At 36.0% G+C, this 16,038-nt stretch overlaps 1 protein-coding gene across 1 annotated transcript in view; it reads left to right on the forward strand.

The window, feature by feature from the left end:
* Window positions 1–16,038, forward strand: part of AsnRS (asparagine--tRNA ligase) — a 285,820-nt gene that overhangs the window by 156,474 nt on the left and 113,308 nt on the right. Inside the window, exons 11-12 of the mRNA XM_090406589.1 lie at window positions 1,761–1,882; window positions 8,074–8,209. Coding sequence (XP_090262715.1) covers window positions 1,761–1,882; window positions 8,074–8,209 — 258 coding nt within the window. The remainder of the gene's footprint in view (window positions 1–1,760; window positions 1,883–8,073; window positions 8,210–16,038) is intronic.

A 16,038-nucleotide genomic window follows, 5' to 3' on the forward strand; every position in this document is an offset into this window, starting at 1 on the left:
GATGGACTCTCATTTACCTAGAGATTGCTATCTGCATTCCTACCTATATAGACACTCCATTTCAGTCTCTTATATTGGTAATCCATCAAAATTGCTACCTTCCTTAAAATTCATAACATTAGCAAGGCCTTTTGTTCTGTATACAGCTTTCTTTGTTCTCCTTAAGGTAACCTCCCTTCTACGAACACCCATTGAGGTCTACAGAATTTGTTGTTCTTGTGGTCTTCCTTATACACACACACATACACACGTTATATCGAATGGAACAAAGATCTCATAAATCTCATAATCATGCATTTAACTGTGTACCTTTTATCTATTGTATATTTTAACAGAATTAAATTCATTGTGCTAAGTTATATGTTGTTTCACTTGCAGAGCCTGCATTGCCTCAAGGACTGATGGAACACTGCTGCACAATAATTACTGATTAATAGTGGTTTTTCCAGTATTTGGCAGCCTTCATTCCTGTTATAATTTAATGCGTTATTTTTTTAAAAAAAAAAAAAAAAAAAGAACTCTGCAAACAATGAATTTCTATGTTTTGCATTTCGTACTGTTCGATATAGTATGCACTTTGATGAAAGATCCTACAAGCATACCTGAGAGTAATTTTTAATAGAAAATATTGCAGATTATTTAAAATTACTGTTTCCCTCATGTGTTGCAGTTAGCTTGTATGCAAGCCTAGTTAAGTGAGTGGCAGTTCTGTTATCAAGTGAAATAGGCTGTATGCAAGCCTGGTTGGTTAAGCGGGTGGCATTTCTACTCTCCAGTGAAATAGGCTGTGGAGTCATATCCCACTGGGCATGTAGCTTGTCATTCTTTATATTTAGGATAATTATCATTGACCACTGAGAGTTCACCATTCTGCTTATTAGAGATGTGAAATGGCTTGAAAAAGTTCCATATTTTGTTTTGAGTGGTTTCTGGATTATCTGACCTTTAGTCCATTGTGCTGATATACAATGGTTTTACAACCTTTTTATACATATGATTCATAAAAAAAGTTGTTTAACATGGCTAAAATCATGGGTGGATCACTGTTTTATATAATATAACAGTGATCCATCCTTTTTCCCAAACTGAAATAGTGTGCCATGCATGTTAAGTAGAAGTGATGAAGGAAAAGTAAAAAGTTGTTTTTTTTTCCCAATGTAAACTAAAAGATAGACCTGTTCTATCAAAACATATTCTCTTTCAGTAGATAACATTTAAAGCCATCTTAAAACAGTATATAAATGCATATTGTAATAATAGTAAATGGTGAGGTATTATGAAAACCATAAAAAAATTATTCCTAAGATTAATTTTGAAAATGAAAATAATTAAAAGTTACACTTCCCTTTGTTGGGTGTCATAGCATTTTGAATAGTTATATTTTTTTCCCCAAGAAAATGTAAATAACTTTTCCATTCTGTATGCTATTAAAATTTGTCTTTTTCAGGGAAAGAAATACAAAGGGCAGTTGAGATTAATTAATTTTATTTAATAAAAAAAGTTATTAATAGAGGGAGTTTCATATCTCTGCATGATTTATAAATAGTAGCTTATTTTTTAATACTTGGATTGCTTTGCAATTCAAACTAATTTGATTTTTTTTAAAAAATAAATAAACTGGAACATTTATAAAAAATATTGTTTTAAAACTTTTTTTTTTTTTGACTTAAGATTCAAATTACTGAAATTTGATAATTTTCATTGCAAATTCTGAGGATTTTCTTAACATTATTACATATTTACCAATTTAATTTCTCAAGGCTTACTTAACACAGTCTTCTCAGTTATACCTCGAAACAGTTATTCCATCTTTGGGTGATGTATTTTGCATTTTGCAATCTTATCGAGCAGAGTTGTCAAGAACAAGAAGGCATTTAGCAGAGTAAGTATTTCATCTTCATTTTATTTTAAAGAACTGTTCTAACGCCTAATATGAAGATTATTTGGGAAAGTTATTTTTACATAATGCATTCATATTTTTGCTTTCATACGTTATTTTTGAGCCTCCGTAGCTCAGTTGGTATAGACAAAGCCCTTTGGTCAGAAAGACCTGGGTTTGATTACTGTCCATGACGTGAGGAACCTTTATCTGGTCTCTTTTGACTAAAGGTGAGTTAGCCAGTCTCATACGTAAGTTGGTTGGTTTTTTTTTTTTTAATTTTTTCCCACATGGAAACTCAGGTTTTTCATCCCTCAGAACAGGCAAACCAGCCCTGTGAACGTGTACACATCTACAGTCATAAATACTTAGGGCAAGGGAGGCACCCCGTTTCATAATCATTCCCTGGTAAAATAGCAAATTGCTCTTCAACCAACCATAAGGTTGAGGACTAAAACAACAACAACATCATTATTTTTACATTCACCAGCCTTTGGTTGCCCAGGGGTTAGCATATCCCTAAAGACAATGACAAACATCTATAAACATACATGATTTGAACTCAGTCTGTCAGTTGGTGAGAAATAAGAATTTTATTACCCAGTGCAAAACCTTCTTAACAGGAAGTGGCTTGAGAAAGTTCTATGTTTGATCTCTGGAGCAGGATTTCCTGAATATGTAAAAATTAATAAAAATGGAGAAAAATATATAAAGTGAATAATAATTTAAAAAAAAAAATAGCCTACCCATGATATTAATCTACTATAAGTTTTACTACCTTTCATGAGTGGATGGGATAGACATGATTCTAGTATCACACTTGCAAATAATGAAAATCTTGTAAATATATATACTTTTAAGGGTGTTAAGAATGCAGATATTAGCATTAAACCGTCATCACACATACTCTTTTTGCAGTTTACACTAACATATTTAAGTCCCAATTCCTTCATTATTTAAATGGATATAAAGGGCAGTGCACTATGAGAAGTTGAGTGTTGTTTGTTGGGTTCAAAAGCCCCAGTTGATTCTTGTATGATTTACAAGCTACGGTGTGAACGTCTGTAAAGACCCTCCTTAGTGTAAGTTGGTATTGTTATTAAAACAGAATGAAAAAGAAAAGATTTACCAAACAGACACTTCGTACCAGGACAGCAAGTAACAATAATTTGGCAGAAAATTGGTAATAGGAAGTAATATTTGGTTAAAAGCCCTAGTCAGTTTATTGCTTTCTTTATTGGGTATGCAACGGTCTGTAAGGAGTCTTCCTAATCTTGATCATCGCCAAAATAAGAAAAAAAAAGATTAGAAAATCAGCTATTTCACACTAGTGACATGTAGCAGATTAATTTGGCAGAAAATTGTTTACAGCAAGCTAGTATTGTAACCTTAATTGTAAAGTATATCATGTATCCTGTAATTCCTGGGGTTATGTGATGATTTGATTTGTAGTTATCCCGTACGTAAAAGGTTATTCAACCTATAGTACTCTGGATGGGCAGGAAGTTGAGGAACAAGAAGAAACTTGTCACTGTAAATATATTCATGGTGATATAACACAAAAAATAAATTAAACAAAAAAATGTTTTGGTGCTATGTTTTTGCCCATCTTCCTGAGAACCCACTCTTAGTTTCCACGACACATCATTTTCACATCATCGTTCCAATCAGTAAAATGCTAACTAATAGAATAAGAGCTCTCTCTCTCACATGTACGCACATGTACACATGCATGCACGCACACACACACACACAAAAAAAAGACTAGATTGCCTATAGCACATATAGGCAACCTGCGGGCCGGATCCGGTCCTCTACTTCTTTTGATCTGGCCCTAATCTATTTCAGCGAAGTTTGTCTGATTCATGGTGGGAGAAAACATGGCATATTCTATTAACTCACATTAAGCTGACGTCATATGATTTGCGCAAAACACGCTATGTTTTCTCCAACCAAGGTCTCTTTCTCACTTTGACTAGTGGCGTGTGTGAACGTGTTATAACGTGTCAGTTCGGTACTTGGGTTGGTGTTGTGCTTTGTTCAGTGCCTGCATTGATGTTATGTTTTGTTTGGTGCCTGCATTGATGTTGTGTTCTGTTCAGTGCCTGCAGTGTAGAAGACAGTTTTGTTTGACAGTTCTGAATATCGCTTATAAATTTGGGACAATGTCAGGGGTTATTGCAAAAAAAAGAAAAGTAGATGCAGAGAATAGTCAATTTCAAGACAACTGGACGGAGGATTATTATTTTATTCTGAATAAAGGTTTGCCTGTATATTTCCTGTGCAACGAATCAGTATCCGTCAACAAAGAATACAACTTGAAGAGACACTTTACTTCAAGACATGCGAATCACCCAAAAATTGATGGACAACTACGAAAAGATGAAATACAGAAGTTGAAGAACTTGGATACCCAGCAGCACCACAGCATTGTCAAAGTCAGTTTGTGGTAAGCGAAAAAATCACTAATCATTCTAAGTCATTTGGTGAAGGAGAATTTATCAAAGAATGTCTGCTGTGCTGGATGTTGCAAGTATAATATGTCCTGAAAAGAAAAAAGACTTCGAGAATATTCGTTTGTCGAGACGTACTGTTGTCCAACGGATAGAAATTATGGCTGATGATATCAAAAAAATTTTAAAAGAGAAGATTGCTGGATTGGAAGCATTTTCAATTACTTTGGATGACAGCACCGATGCCTCCAATACAGCACAAATAGCAATATTTATTCGAGGAGTTGATGCGGATTTCAACATCACAGAAGAATTATTTATTGGCGCTTTAGTCGTAAAAGGAACAACTACTGGCGAAGATATATTTGAAAAAGTCAACACAGTCTTCGCGAGATTTGAGCTTAAATGGAGTTCACTATCTTGCATATGCACTGATGGAGCCCCTGCAATGGTTGGTGCACAGAAGAAGGGATTTATTGGAATAATTCATGAAAGAGCAATAGAACTACAGATCCATCCTGAAAATTTAACAAATTTTCACTGCATTATCCACCAACAAAATCTGTGTGCAAAAGCGATTAAATTCACAAATGTTATGGAAGTTGTAGTGGCCAGTATTAACTTTATTAAGTCACGTACACTTAATCACCGCCGATTTTTAAGTAGTATTTGGCAGACCTATTTTCGGATTATGAAGATGTCTTATTATTGTGAAGTGAGGTGGTTGAGTAAAGGTAAAATGTTAAAACGATTTTATGATCTGAGACAAGACATTGCAGATTTTATGGACATAAAATTAAACACAATTAACCAAGTAAAAGATGATGAGTGGGTGTGTGATTTAGCATTCCTTGTAGATGTCACCGGATATCTAAACGAACTGAATCTTAAATTGCAAAAGCAAGGACAATTGGTTCACAAACTGCATGGACATGTCAAAGCTTTTTGTAATAAACTAAGATTGTTGGAAAGTCAGATAAGAGCTAAAAATTGTTATCATTTTCCTACTCTAGCAACTCATAAAAATATCTCTTATAATTGTTATGGAGATGAACTGAAGGCACTAATAGAACAATTTGATACTTTGATACAAGGTTTGCCAACTTCAAAAACAAAGACTCCACATTTGCTATATTTACTTGTCCGATGGATGCTGATATAAATAATGTGCTAGAAAACTTATTCTATGGAAGGAAAACACATTCTACAGATGGAATTTATTGAGCTTCAGGCAGATTTAGTGCTGAAATCACAATTTAACAACATTGCTTTGACGGATTTTTATAAATTTTATTTGGTGGAAGAAAAATATACAAATTTACACTTCATTGCCGAAATGAAGCTTATTAGCTCTTTATACTTAAGTAACTTAATGGTTGCACCTGTTTGGAAACTCGTATCGCAGAGTATATAAGTTCTTTTCGCTATACACTTTGGTATTAGGTCTAGCTACTCACTGATGAAGCCTCAAAAAAGGCTGAAACTGGTCTGGGTAGTGACCTCCCTACCATAATGTAATAACAGCATACATTTCCTAGGAAATGTGTTTTTTACATTATGGAAAATACCTAAGAATAGTGATCAGAATTCACCGACTTTGCTGCGAGTCTTCCGGTATTGCACTACGTGCTAGGGTCACTTGCATTTGCTCACGCTAGTGGTTGCCGATACTTTATAGTTTATTATATTCGGCAAGAAACTCTCTGATTCGAATCTTTGAGTTTCTTATTTGGTTTTAAAACTGTGTGGGATTTAATATCCCCTTAATTTAAATAAGTGTCACCTTATCTTTATTCAATTTAAATCCTGACATCTGTAACATAGGACCATAACAATTCCTTTTTAAAAGGAATTCCTAGCTCTTAAGAGATAAAAAAAAATCTTAGGGTATTCATAATACATTGAGTAATTTAGAAACTCACAAATTTTGATTTAATTCAATACATTAAAATAACTATAATTACTGTAATATTAATTGCAAAGCCGATCGATACTCCAAATTAGCATCAGAGTTAACTGATTTACAGTTGATTTCTGCAATTCTTCAGTGACTAAATGAAAGTTTTTTTATGTAAATCCCACTTATGAAAGGTTGTAAACCTGTGATAAATTTCTTACAATGGGTTGGTTAAAGGTTAGATAAACTGCAAATCCTGCTCTTGAGACAAGACACAGAACTCTTGTGAGTTCTTAAATAGACTGCATAATTTTAAGATATTGACATTCGTAAGAAGTTCAACATAGCCACAGAAATCCAAGAAGCTCAAGACATGAAATTGTTTTCAAGCCACTTCAGATCACATTGGTTTTTCTGACACCATGTATTGAAATTTATCTTCCATCTAGAGGCAGTCCAAGTGTAATGGGATTGCAATATTGGATCCATCCTACTGGTTGGAGAGCATTGCTGGTTTAATGAACCATGCAGTGATATTCTAGAGATAAACAAATAGCAAGAGAACCCCCTACACACATACACCTTCCATCAAGACCACATGTTCTGGTATTCTGTGTTTGCCACAAAAGCTAATATATTGATACCTATAGAGTGCAATCAATCACCATAACTGATTGCAGTAAACCACTACAAAGTAAACTACCCTGAAGGAATAAACACACACACACACACACACACACACACACACACACACACACACACACACACACACACACACACACACACACACACACATTTGAAGGATATTCTCGTGGTTTTTAAAAGAAACAATTTCAGACAAGAAATTGGCTTCTAATGTTGCCAGATGATGTTTTTTGGTGATCTATGATGATTTGCATGTCCAGTTTACTATAGAGAAAAATCATCAGAATCCCTCTATTTTTTGTGTTTATTGTTATAGGTTAGATGTGGTTACTTTGTGAATGGGTGAACCTTCCCCAAGCTGAAGCATTGGAGGTCTCATTTTGGTATTAGTTGGAATTGTGAACCCAGTATATTTTGTCTGTCATTTACATGTGTTTTCAGGTGTTTTGCCTGCTTCTTGTTGATCTTGCTTCTAACAATGAAACATTATTTACCTATCATATGTAATACTGCAGTTGTACTGAGGGATGATTAATCTGGAAGTCCTGCTATAGATACAAGATGTTATAAACCAGCCATAATTTCATAAACCATACTCTACCTTTTGATACATGTGTCAGATTTTTAGAGATGTACACACCATTCAATATAACTCTTTGAATGCAGATCATAAACATCATAGTTCTTGTGAAAAAGCATATTTTGACAAGTTGAAAATCTACATCTGAAAAATTTCAAGTTATGTCGCATGTAAATTATAAGAATTTGTTGACGTGGTGTGTATATGTTTTGTAATTTTTTTTTAAAGTGAATTCCACACAAAAGGTCATACATGTTTGTACTTCATGGTATGTAGATATTTCAAGAACCCTTCTTTAAGACCAAATATGAAACTATTTAATATAGGCTTCCTATAAGCAGTGTGTTGGGTAATGAGTCATCTCCCCCCCCCCCCCACTAGAAAAAATACATTAAAAAAATGTCTGAGTGAATATCCTCTGAGTAAGAATATTTAGATTATTATTCAAATATGGAGTCAGTTTACTTTTTTTCCTATCATTTTTTTAAGGGTAGAAAATAATCAGTAAGAAGTTAGTTTTTGTAACAATTGCTATATCCATTTTGTAATTAGGATCATATTCTTATTTGGTATGCACAGAAGCATAGTGTTTAAGGAATATTCTTATACTTGTTTTCAGATATACTCATATAGAAGCAGAATGCCCTTTCATTACATTTGATGATCTTTTGAACAGTTTGGAAGATTTAGTTGTTGATGTTGTAAATAGGATTCTGAAGTCTTCTGTTGGACACTTGATACAAGAATTCAATCCTGTAAGTAGTCTTTTTCCCTCCTAATCAAAATACAAATGTTATAAGTTACTTTACAACAAAGTACCATATGCTCATATTCAAAATATTTTGTGGTAACTAATGAGAAAGCAAGTTAACATTAAAGGAATTCTGGAAGTCATAACATCAGAAATGCTATAGATAATGTTGGCAAAGTGTGGAAAAATATAATCAACAAATAATTTTAGTGATAGGGGAAAATTTTTGGCCTTTGCATCTGCCTTATTTTAGTGGGTACAAACTCATTACATTACAGACAACAAAATGAAATTGAAGAAGCAGCACATCTTGTAACAAATCTCAACTTTGAGGAGACCCTGAAGATGTGGAGGACCTTGTCCAGTCATATTCCAAAAGACCTCCTTAAAGAAGAAATCAAAGAAATCCTTGATACTAACAAAAAAAGATACATCAGAACCTGTATATGTAGAGACCACAAAATTCATATTGCCAAAGGAAATTGTTGATTAGGCACACACACACTGGTCATTAGTCCTCATATTATCATAACTATGACAGAGTATTCAAGGCTTCTTTAAGAATTGATTCTTAGTGAGCCATACATATTTATCCTGATTGAGATATTGAAACCAAAATGAATGAAAATAGAAAAGTAAACAAAGCTTATTTAAATGGAATGAAGTTGTCACTCTCCTTGATATAAAAATTTAGTTAGTAATTATTTTATCAGTATGATTTAATTTACAAAAAAATAAGCTGTTAACATGTAACGCAAGTCTGTCTGTAGAATGTCACAGTGATAAAACATTCCTGAATCATTTGCTGGCTTAGTTGGCATATCCACTCTCCAACCAACAGACTGTGAATTTGAATCCTGCCGTGGGTATGGATGTTTGTGATTGTCTTTAGGTGGGAGATGAATCCCACCACCTTGTTTATTAGAGGCATTAAGTGGTTTGAAAAGGATCCATGTTTGGTCTCTAGAGCAGGGTTTCCAGACTATGTAAAAAAAAAAATTTTAAATATATATAAAAAAAAGGTAATGAGGATGTTAGACTTGAGTACTTTGAGTTTGAGATCAGCACCAAAAAATGTGGAACATAAATAAATACATGAGAGGAATAAAAAGACTAAAATACAGTAAACAAAAGTTATGAATTTAAAAAGAAAAAAACTAAAACAACTAATACACAAAAAAGGCAGTGGTATATGACAGTATGCTGGTTTCAGAGAAATTGTCATCAGAAGAAGATAAAAGCATGCTGTTTGCTTGCCACATGGTCTCTAATATAAAAATTTCCTATTTGTTATTTATTAGCATTAGCTTAAATTTGGATATAGAATATCAGTTCCATTCCATTTAAATATGTTTTGCTATCCTTTTCTACTTAATTTTTGAAGTAATATGAAATAATTTTCAGAAATGCATAATTTATTTAAGTGAAAATTGGTTTTTTCTTTTTTTTAAAAAAAAAAACAAAAAAAAAAAGAATATGACTTGCTCTCTTCCACAAGAATGTTTGGAATTTATCTCCTCCATATCAGGTCCATTTTTTTTTTTTTTTTTTTTTACTATTTCTCATGCACCATCTGGAGAGCAGGAAGTTCTCTAGTTTTCTCCTTCCGAAAATAAACAGAGCGGCAAACTCTAATCCTCAAGAAGCTACAAAAAAACAAAACCATAGAACTTCATCCATCAAAACTGATTTTCTAGTATTTTGCTGAACTTGTGGCACTGTTCATTGAGTGTGGGTTCAGTTATTCCAGCAATCCAAAGTATCTCCAAGAGAACATCTAATCACTCTGTTTACAGAAAACTCATGGATGCCTCACTGCTACAACTTATTATTATTATTATTGTTGTTGTTCCGGGAAACTCCAAGGAGTCGACAGACTCATCGAGGGAGGCCCTAACATCATGTCAAGAACAACTATTCAACATTCACACAGTATCTATCATACCTTGCCTTGAACTCATTCACGGTCGTAGCACCCACAACAGACTCTGGAAGCTTATTCCACTCATTTACCACTCTCCAAGTAAAGAACCTAGCTCTAACACCCTTGTCAACCACGCTCTTGCCCAGCTTCCATGCATGGCCCCTAGTCCTCCCACCACCAGTCATATTATCAAAAATATCTTCTGGATCAATCTTATAAAAACCCTTCAGTAATTTGAATGTCTCAATCATATCACCCCTCCTTCGCCTATCATCCAATTTCTGCAACCCACAAATCTTCAACCTATTCTCATAAGGTTCATTCCACAGACCTGCTATCATCTTGGTCACTCGTCTCTGGACCCTCTCCACTTCCTCCCCATCACAAAGAAACCCTGGTGCCCATAGCTGGGCACAGAAGTCCAGATGGGGTCTTATCAAGGCTCGATACAGAGGAACAACAACTTGTTCGTCTCTGCATGTTAAAGTATTTTTCAGAAGCCAAGTGATTTGGTGAGCTGTTTTAGTTACTTTTGCAATGTGCCCCCTAAATTTCAACTCCCTATCCACCAACACTCCCAAATCCCTGGCCTCATCAATCTCCTGGAGTATGATTCCACCAATGCGATATACTGCTGCTATTCTTTTCACCCCAAAGTGCATAACCTTACACTTTGCCACATTAAATTGACATCCATTTTTCCTAGCCCAGTCCTCCAAACTATCCAAATCATCCTGTAAAATTTTGACATCTTGTGCACTCACAATTGCTCTACCCAACTTTGCATCATCAGCAAACACGTGAACATTTCCTCTCGGATCCTTTCCAATATCATTAATGAACAAATTGAAAAGCAGTGGTCCAAGAACAGAGCCCTGTGGCACTCCATTAGTCACAAGACGTCTTTTAGACTCCACTCCTGAATAAACCACTCTTTGATATCTCTCCTTCAACCACCCTCTTATCCATCTCACCAACCCTATATCTATACCCATCTGCTCCAGTTTACTGATTAGGGTTCCATGTGGTATCCTATCAAAGGCCTTGGCAAGGTCCAGTAGTATCACTGTAAACCCATTACCCCTATCCAGTTCAGCCGTCACTGTGTTATAAAACGTGAGCAAGTTACTGAGGCATGATCTACCTTTCACAAAACCATGTTGTCCCCCATACAATATCCCATTTTCATCTATCCAATCCTGTATTCTTTTCTTGACTAATTTCTCTAAGACCTTGAATGATTCCTGATATGCTAATCGGTCGGTAATTTACAACATTGTAAATTACCGACATTTACCGAAATTACCGAAATTTACAACAGTAAATTTACAACAATTTACTTGGAACCACCTTTATGCAGTGGAACTATTTTCCCCTCTTTCCACCCGCTCGGGACTAACCCAGACCCAAGACTCAAATTAAACAATATGGTCAAGGGTACTGACAATTCTTTAGCTGCTTTTCGTACAACACGAGCTGGTATACTATCCAATCCCACAGATGTATTGACATTGAGGTTATGCAATAGACTACTCACCTCCACTTCATTAACCACAATTCCCGTATAATCTACTGGTTTATTCGTTTCTGCAATGTCACCACCTGGATGATATACTTTTGCAAAGTGCTCACTCAGTAACTCAACTATCTCAACTGATTCAGTTACCTCCCTACCATCGGCATTCTTTAAAATCAATCTGCCATGTACATTTTTCCTTTTACTTGCTACATATCTAAAAAACTGTTTAGGATTCTCTTTAGCCTGCATGGCCAATGTTCTTTCGTAATCCTTTTTTGCTTTTCTTACCACACTCGTCACCCTTCTGGCCTGCGCTTTATACCGTTCATGTGCCTGCCGGTCACCCTTCTCCTTAAATTCCCTCCATAGTTGTTTCTTTTTTTGCAACTCAAGCTTAATGGTGTTATTCATCCATTTATCCCCTACTTGATTTATTATTCAGACTCTAGGTATACAATAACTTATTTCCATAAGGTTTGTTCTGTTAAAAGTTTCCGATTAAGTACATTCTGAACTGTTTATATAAATGTACTTATCGAGAAAAAGCTATAAGTCAGTAAAACTACTCAGATTAATAACTGTGGGGAAATTTAACAACATAAACTTGAAGTAATAACTATGAGGATTAAAGAATAGTTCAAGAATAAAGAATGTGTAGTAAATTTAGATTATTAGAAGATTAAACACACTGGAATGTTTCACTGTCATTTAGCTAACATCAAGATAATGTACAACAAGATCTGAACATTTTAACAACCATTGTTTTTTTAAAAAAAATTAAAGCAATTAATAAAGAAGCTTTTCATGCATGATATTAGATGCATCATCGTGGTCTTGGCATAATAAAAGTCCTATAAGTTACTTAAATGAATTAATGACTTCCAAACTCATGAAGTGTAAGGCCCTGGTTTCTGTTTAAGATGGCATGTGAATGAATCATTTTGTATACACACCATGGAAGCAGATGGTCTGGATTTAATCATTCTTAATATTTAAAGCATAGTTTTTTTAAAGTTTGATAATACCTATCTTTTACCGAGTATGGGGAAATGAGCTGATATGTAGGTATCTTCTCATTCATGTTGATTTCCTCACCTTTTTCTTGATAAGGACTTAAAGGTAATTTATCATCCTTCTCAATCTCCAGCATATTGAGGATGACGATTATTGAGGAATCATATCTGCTAGGCATTTAAGAGTGTGTTTCCAGACAATAAAAACATTATCCACGTATTGCTACTGTATGTATGAGTTTAGTATAGCTTACCAGGACTTCATCCTTAAATTTTTCCATAAATAAATTGGTAGTGAGCACTGATAATGAGAACCCATTTCTAAACCATATTTTCAAAGTAAAACTTTCCAAGTGAAGAAGAAGACTTGAAAGCAGTGATGGCAGAGACATGTAGAAATAGGTCTGCGAGACTATTATTACGGGCAACTCCAGGGAGTCATTAGATTCATTGAGGGAGGCCCCAAATCATATTCATCACAACTATTCGACATTCATACAGTATCTATCATACCTCGCCTTAAACCCATTCACTGTCACAGCATCCACCACAGACTCAGGGAGCGCATTCCACTCATTCACTACTCTAAAAGTAAAGAACCCAGCTCTAACACCTTTACTAACCACACTTTTGCCCGGTTTCCATGGATGCCCCCTAGTCCTCCCACAACCAGCCCTGTTCTGAAAAATATCTTCTGAATTAATTTTATAGAAACCCTTCAGTAATTTGAATGTCTCAATCATATCTCCCCTCTTCCGCCTATCAACCAATTTTTGCAACCCACAAATCCTCAACCTGTTCTCATACGGTTCATTCCACAGACCTGCTATCATCTTGGTCACTCACCTCTGGATCCTCTCCACCTCCTCCCCATCAAGAAGAAACCTAGGTGACCAAATCTGAGCACAGTAGTCGAGATGGGGTCTTATCAAGGTCTTATCGATACAGAGGAACAATAACCTGCTTGTCTCTGCTTGTCAACATATTCTTCAGCAACCAAGTGATTTGATGAGCTGATTTGGCCACTTTTGCAATGTGTCCCCTAAATTTCAATTCCTTATCCACACACTCCTAAATCTTGTGCCTCATCAATTTCCTGGAGCACGGTTCCACCAATGCAGTAAACTGCCGCCAATCTTTTCACCCCAAAATGCATAACCTTACATTTTGCCACATTAAATTGACATCCATTCTCCTTAGCCCAGACCTCCAATCTATCCAAATCATCCTGCAAAATTTTGATGTCATCTGCATTCACTATTGCCCTACCCAACTTCGCATCATCCGCAAACAAATGAACTGTTCCTCTCAGATCCTTTCCTATATCATTTATGAACAAATTAAACAGCAGTGGTCCAAGAACAGATCCTTGTGGCACACCACTAGTCACAGGCCGTCTTGTGGACTCTACTCCTGAGTAAACCACTCTCTGATATCTCTCCATCAACCACCCTCCTATCCATCTCACCAACCCTATGTCCATTCCCATATGCTGCAATTTACTGATTAGAATTCCATGTGGTATCCTGTCAAAGGCCTTAGCAAGGTCCAGTAGAATCACTGTAAACCCATTACCCTTATCCAGTTCAGCCGTCCCTGTGTTATAATACGTGAGCAAGTTACTGAGGCATGACCTACCCTTCACAAAACCATGCTGTCCCCGATATAGTATCCCATTTTCTTCTATCCAATCTTGTATTTTCCTCTTGACTATTTTCTCTAAGACCTTGATAATGATTCCTGTTATGCTGATTGGCCGGTAATTTTCAAGAACAAATAGTTCCACTGCACCTTTGTGCAGTGGAACTATTTTCCCCTCTTCCCCCCCCCCCCCCTTTGGACTGACCCAGTCCTGAGGCTCAAATTAAACAAAATGGTCAAGGGCACTGACAATTCTTTGGCCGCTTCACGTACGACACGAGCTGGTATACCATCCAATCCCACAGATGTATTGACATTGAAGTTCTGTAATAGACTAGTTACCTCTACTTCATTCATCACAATTCCAGTATAAGCTGTTGGTTCTTCCATTCCTGCAAAGTCACCACCTGGATAATATACTCTTGCAAAGTGCTCGCTCAGTAATTCCACAATATCGACTGATTCGGTTACCTCCCTACCCTCAGCATTTTTTAAGATCATTCTACCATGAGCATTTTTCCTTTTACTTGCAACATATTGAAAAAACTGTTTGGGATTCTCTTTAGCCTGCGTGGCCAATTTCCTTTCGTAATCTGCTTTTGCTTTTCTTACCACCCTTGTTATCATCCTGGCCTGAGCTTTATACTGTTCCTGTGCCTGATGGTCACCCTTCTCCTTAAATTCCCTCCAAAATTGTTTCTTTTTTTGCAGCTCACGCTTAATGGTGTTATTCATCCATTTAACCCCTACTTGATTTATTATTTGGATTCTTGGTATACAGTCAACCATTTCCTCCTGCAAACAGTTCTTAACCACCTCCCATGCACTATCAACATCCAGCCCTTGCAATTTTACATGCCATGGCATTGAGCCAAGCACACCTAAGCTTGTCATACTTATCAACCCGGTAATTCCACATGTACCCAGTCTTAATTGTAAATTCGACTCCTTTAGCCACCTCCCAAGTCATGACCTTGTGGTCACTCTCACCAATTGGTGGCAACATGGTCATGTTCGTTACAGCCACGTTCTCAGTTGCAATTACTAGGTCCAGCACTCTCTTCCCCCTGGTATTTTCCAATACATGTTGCAGTAGATAGTTGTCCCTTAATAACCGCATAAAATCCAATTCCTTCCTCCCATGTGCCCTCTCCTCTTTCCAGTCAATGTTACCATAATTGAAATCACCCATAATAATTACCCTCCTTCCATTCATTTCTTCTATTTGCTTATGCATACTATCCCCACCATCCACTCCATCACCCGGTCTATAGCAGCACCCAATTGTATGTTTTGTTCTGCTAGATTCTATCTCACACCAAACAGCCTCAAATGTGCTTTTTTCCCCATCCTGCAGTTCAACTTCTATACTCCTTGGCTGAAGCTCATCAGCTATCATCAATAACACTCCTCCCCCCTTTTTATTCACCCCGTCACTCCTGAACACGCTATACCCGTCGCATTCAATTCCACTAGCTTTATCATCTTCTGTCAGCCATGTTTCACTAATACCAACAACCTGTGGCCTGGAAGTGCCAATCATGGCCAAAAACTCTTCCTTCTTGTTCCTAATACTCCTGGCATTAGTGTACATGAATCGCAGAAGCCCATTTGTCCCATCCCTACTATCAACTGATCCTCTGACTGGAATGTCTATGAATAACAGTATACTATCCAGATTGGATAAAGTATCTATCTGATGGGATGACTAAGATATCTGTAAGTCTTTTTACAAA

Source organism: Typopeltis vanoorti, chromosome 16 (assembly GCF_054136105.1).
Source record: "Typopeltis vanoorti isolate ZY-2024b chromosome 16, IOZ_Tvanoo_1.0, whole genome shotgun sequence".
Classification (NCBI taxonomy): domain Eukaryota; kingdom Metazoa; phylum Arthropoda; class Arachnida; order Uropygi; family Thelyphonidae; genus Typopeltis; species Typopeltis vanoorti.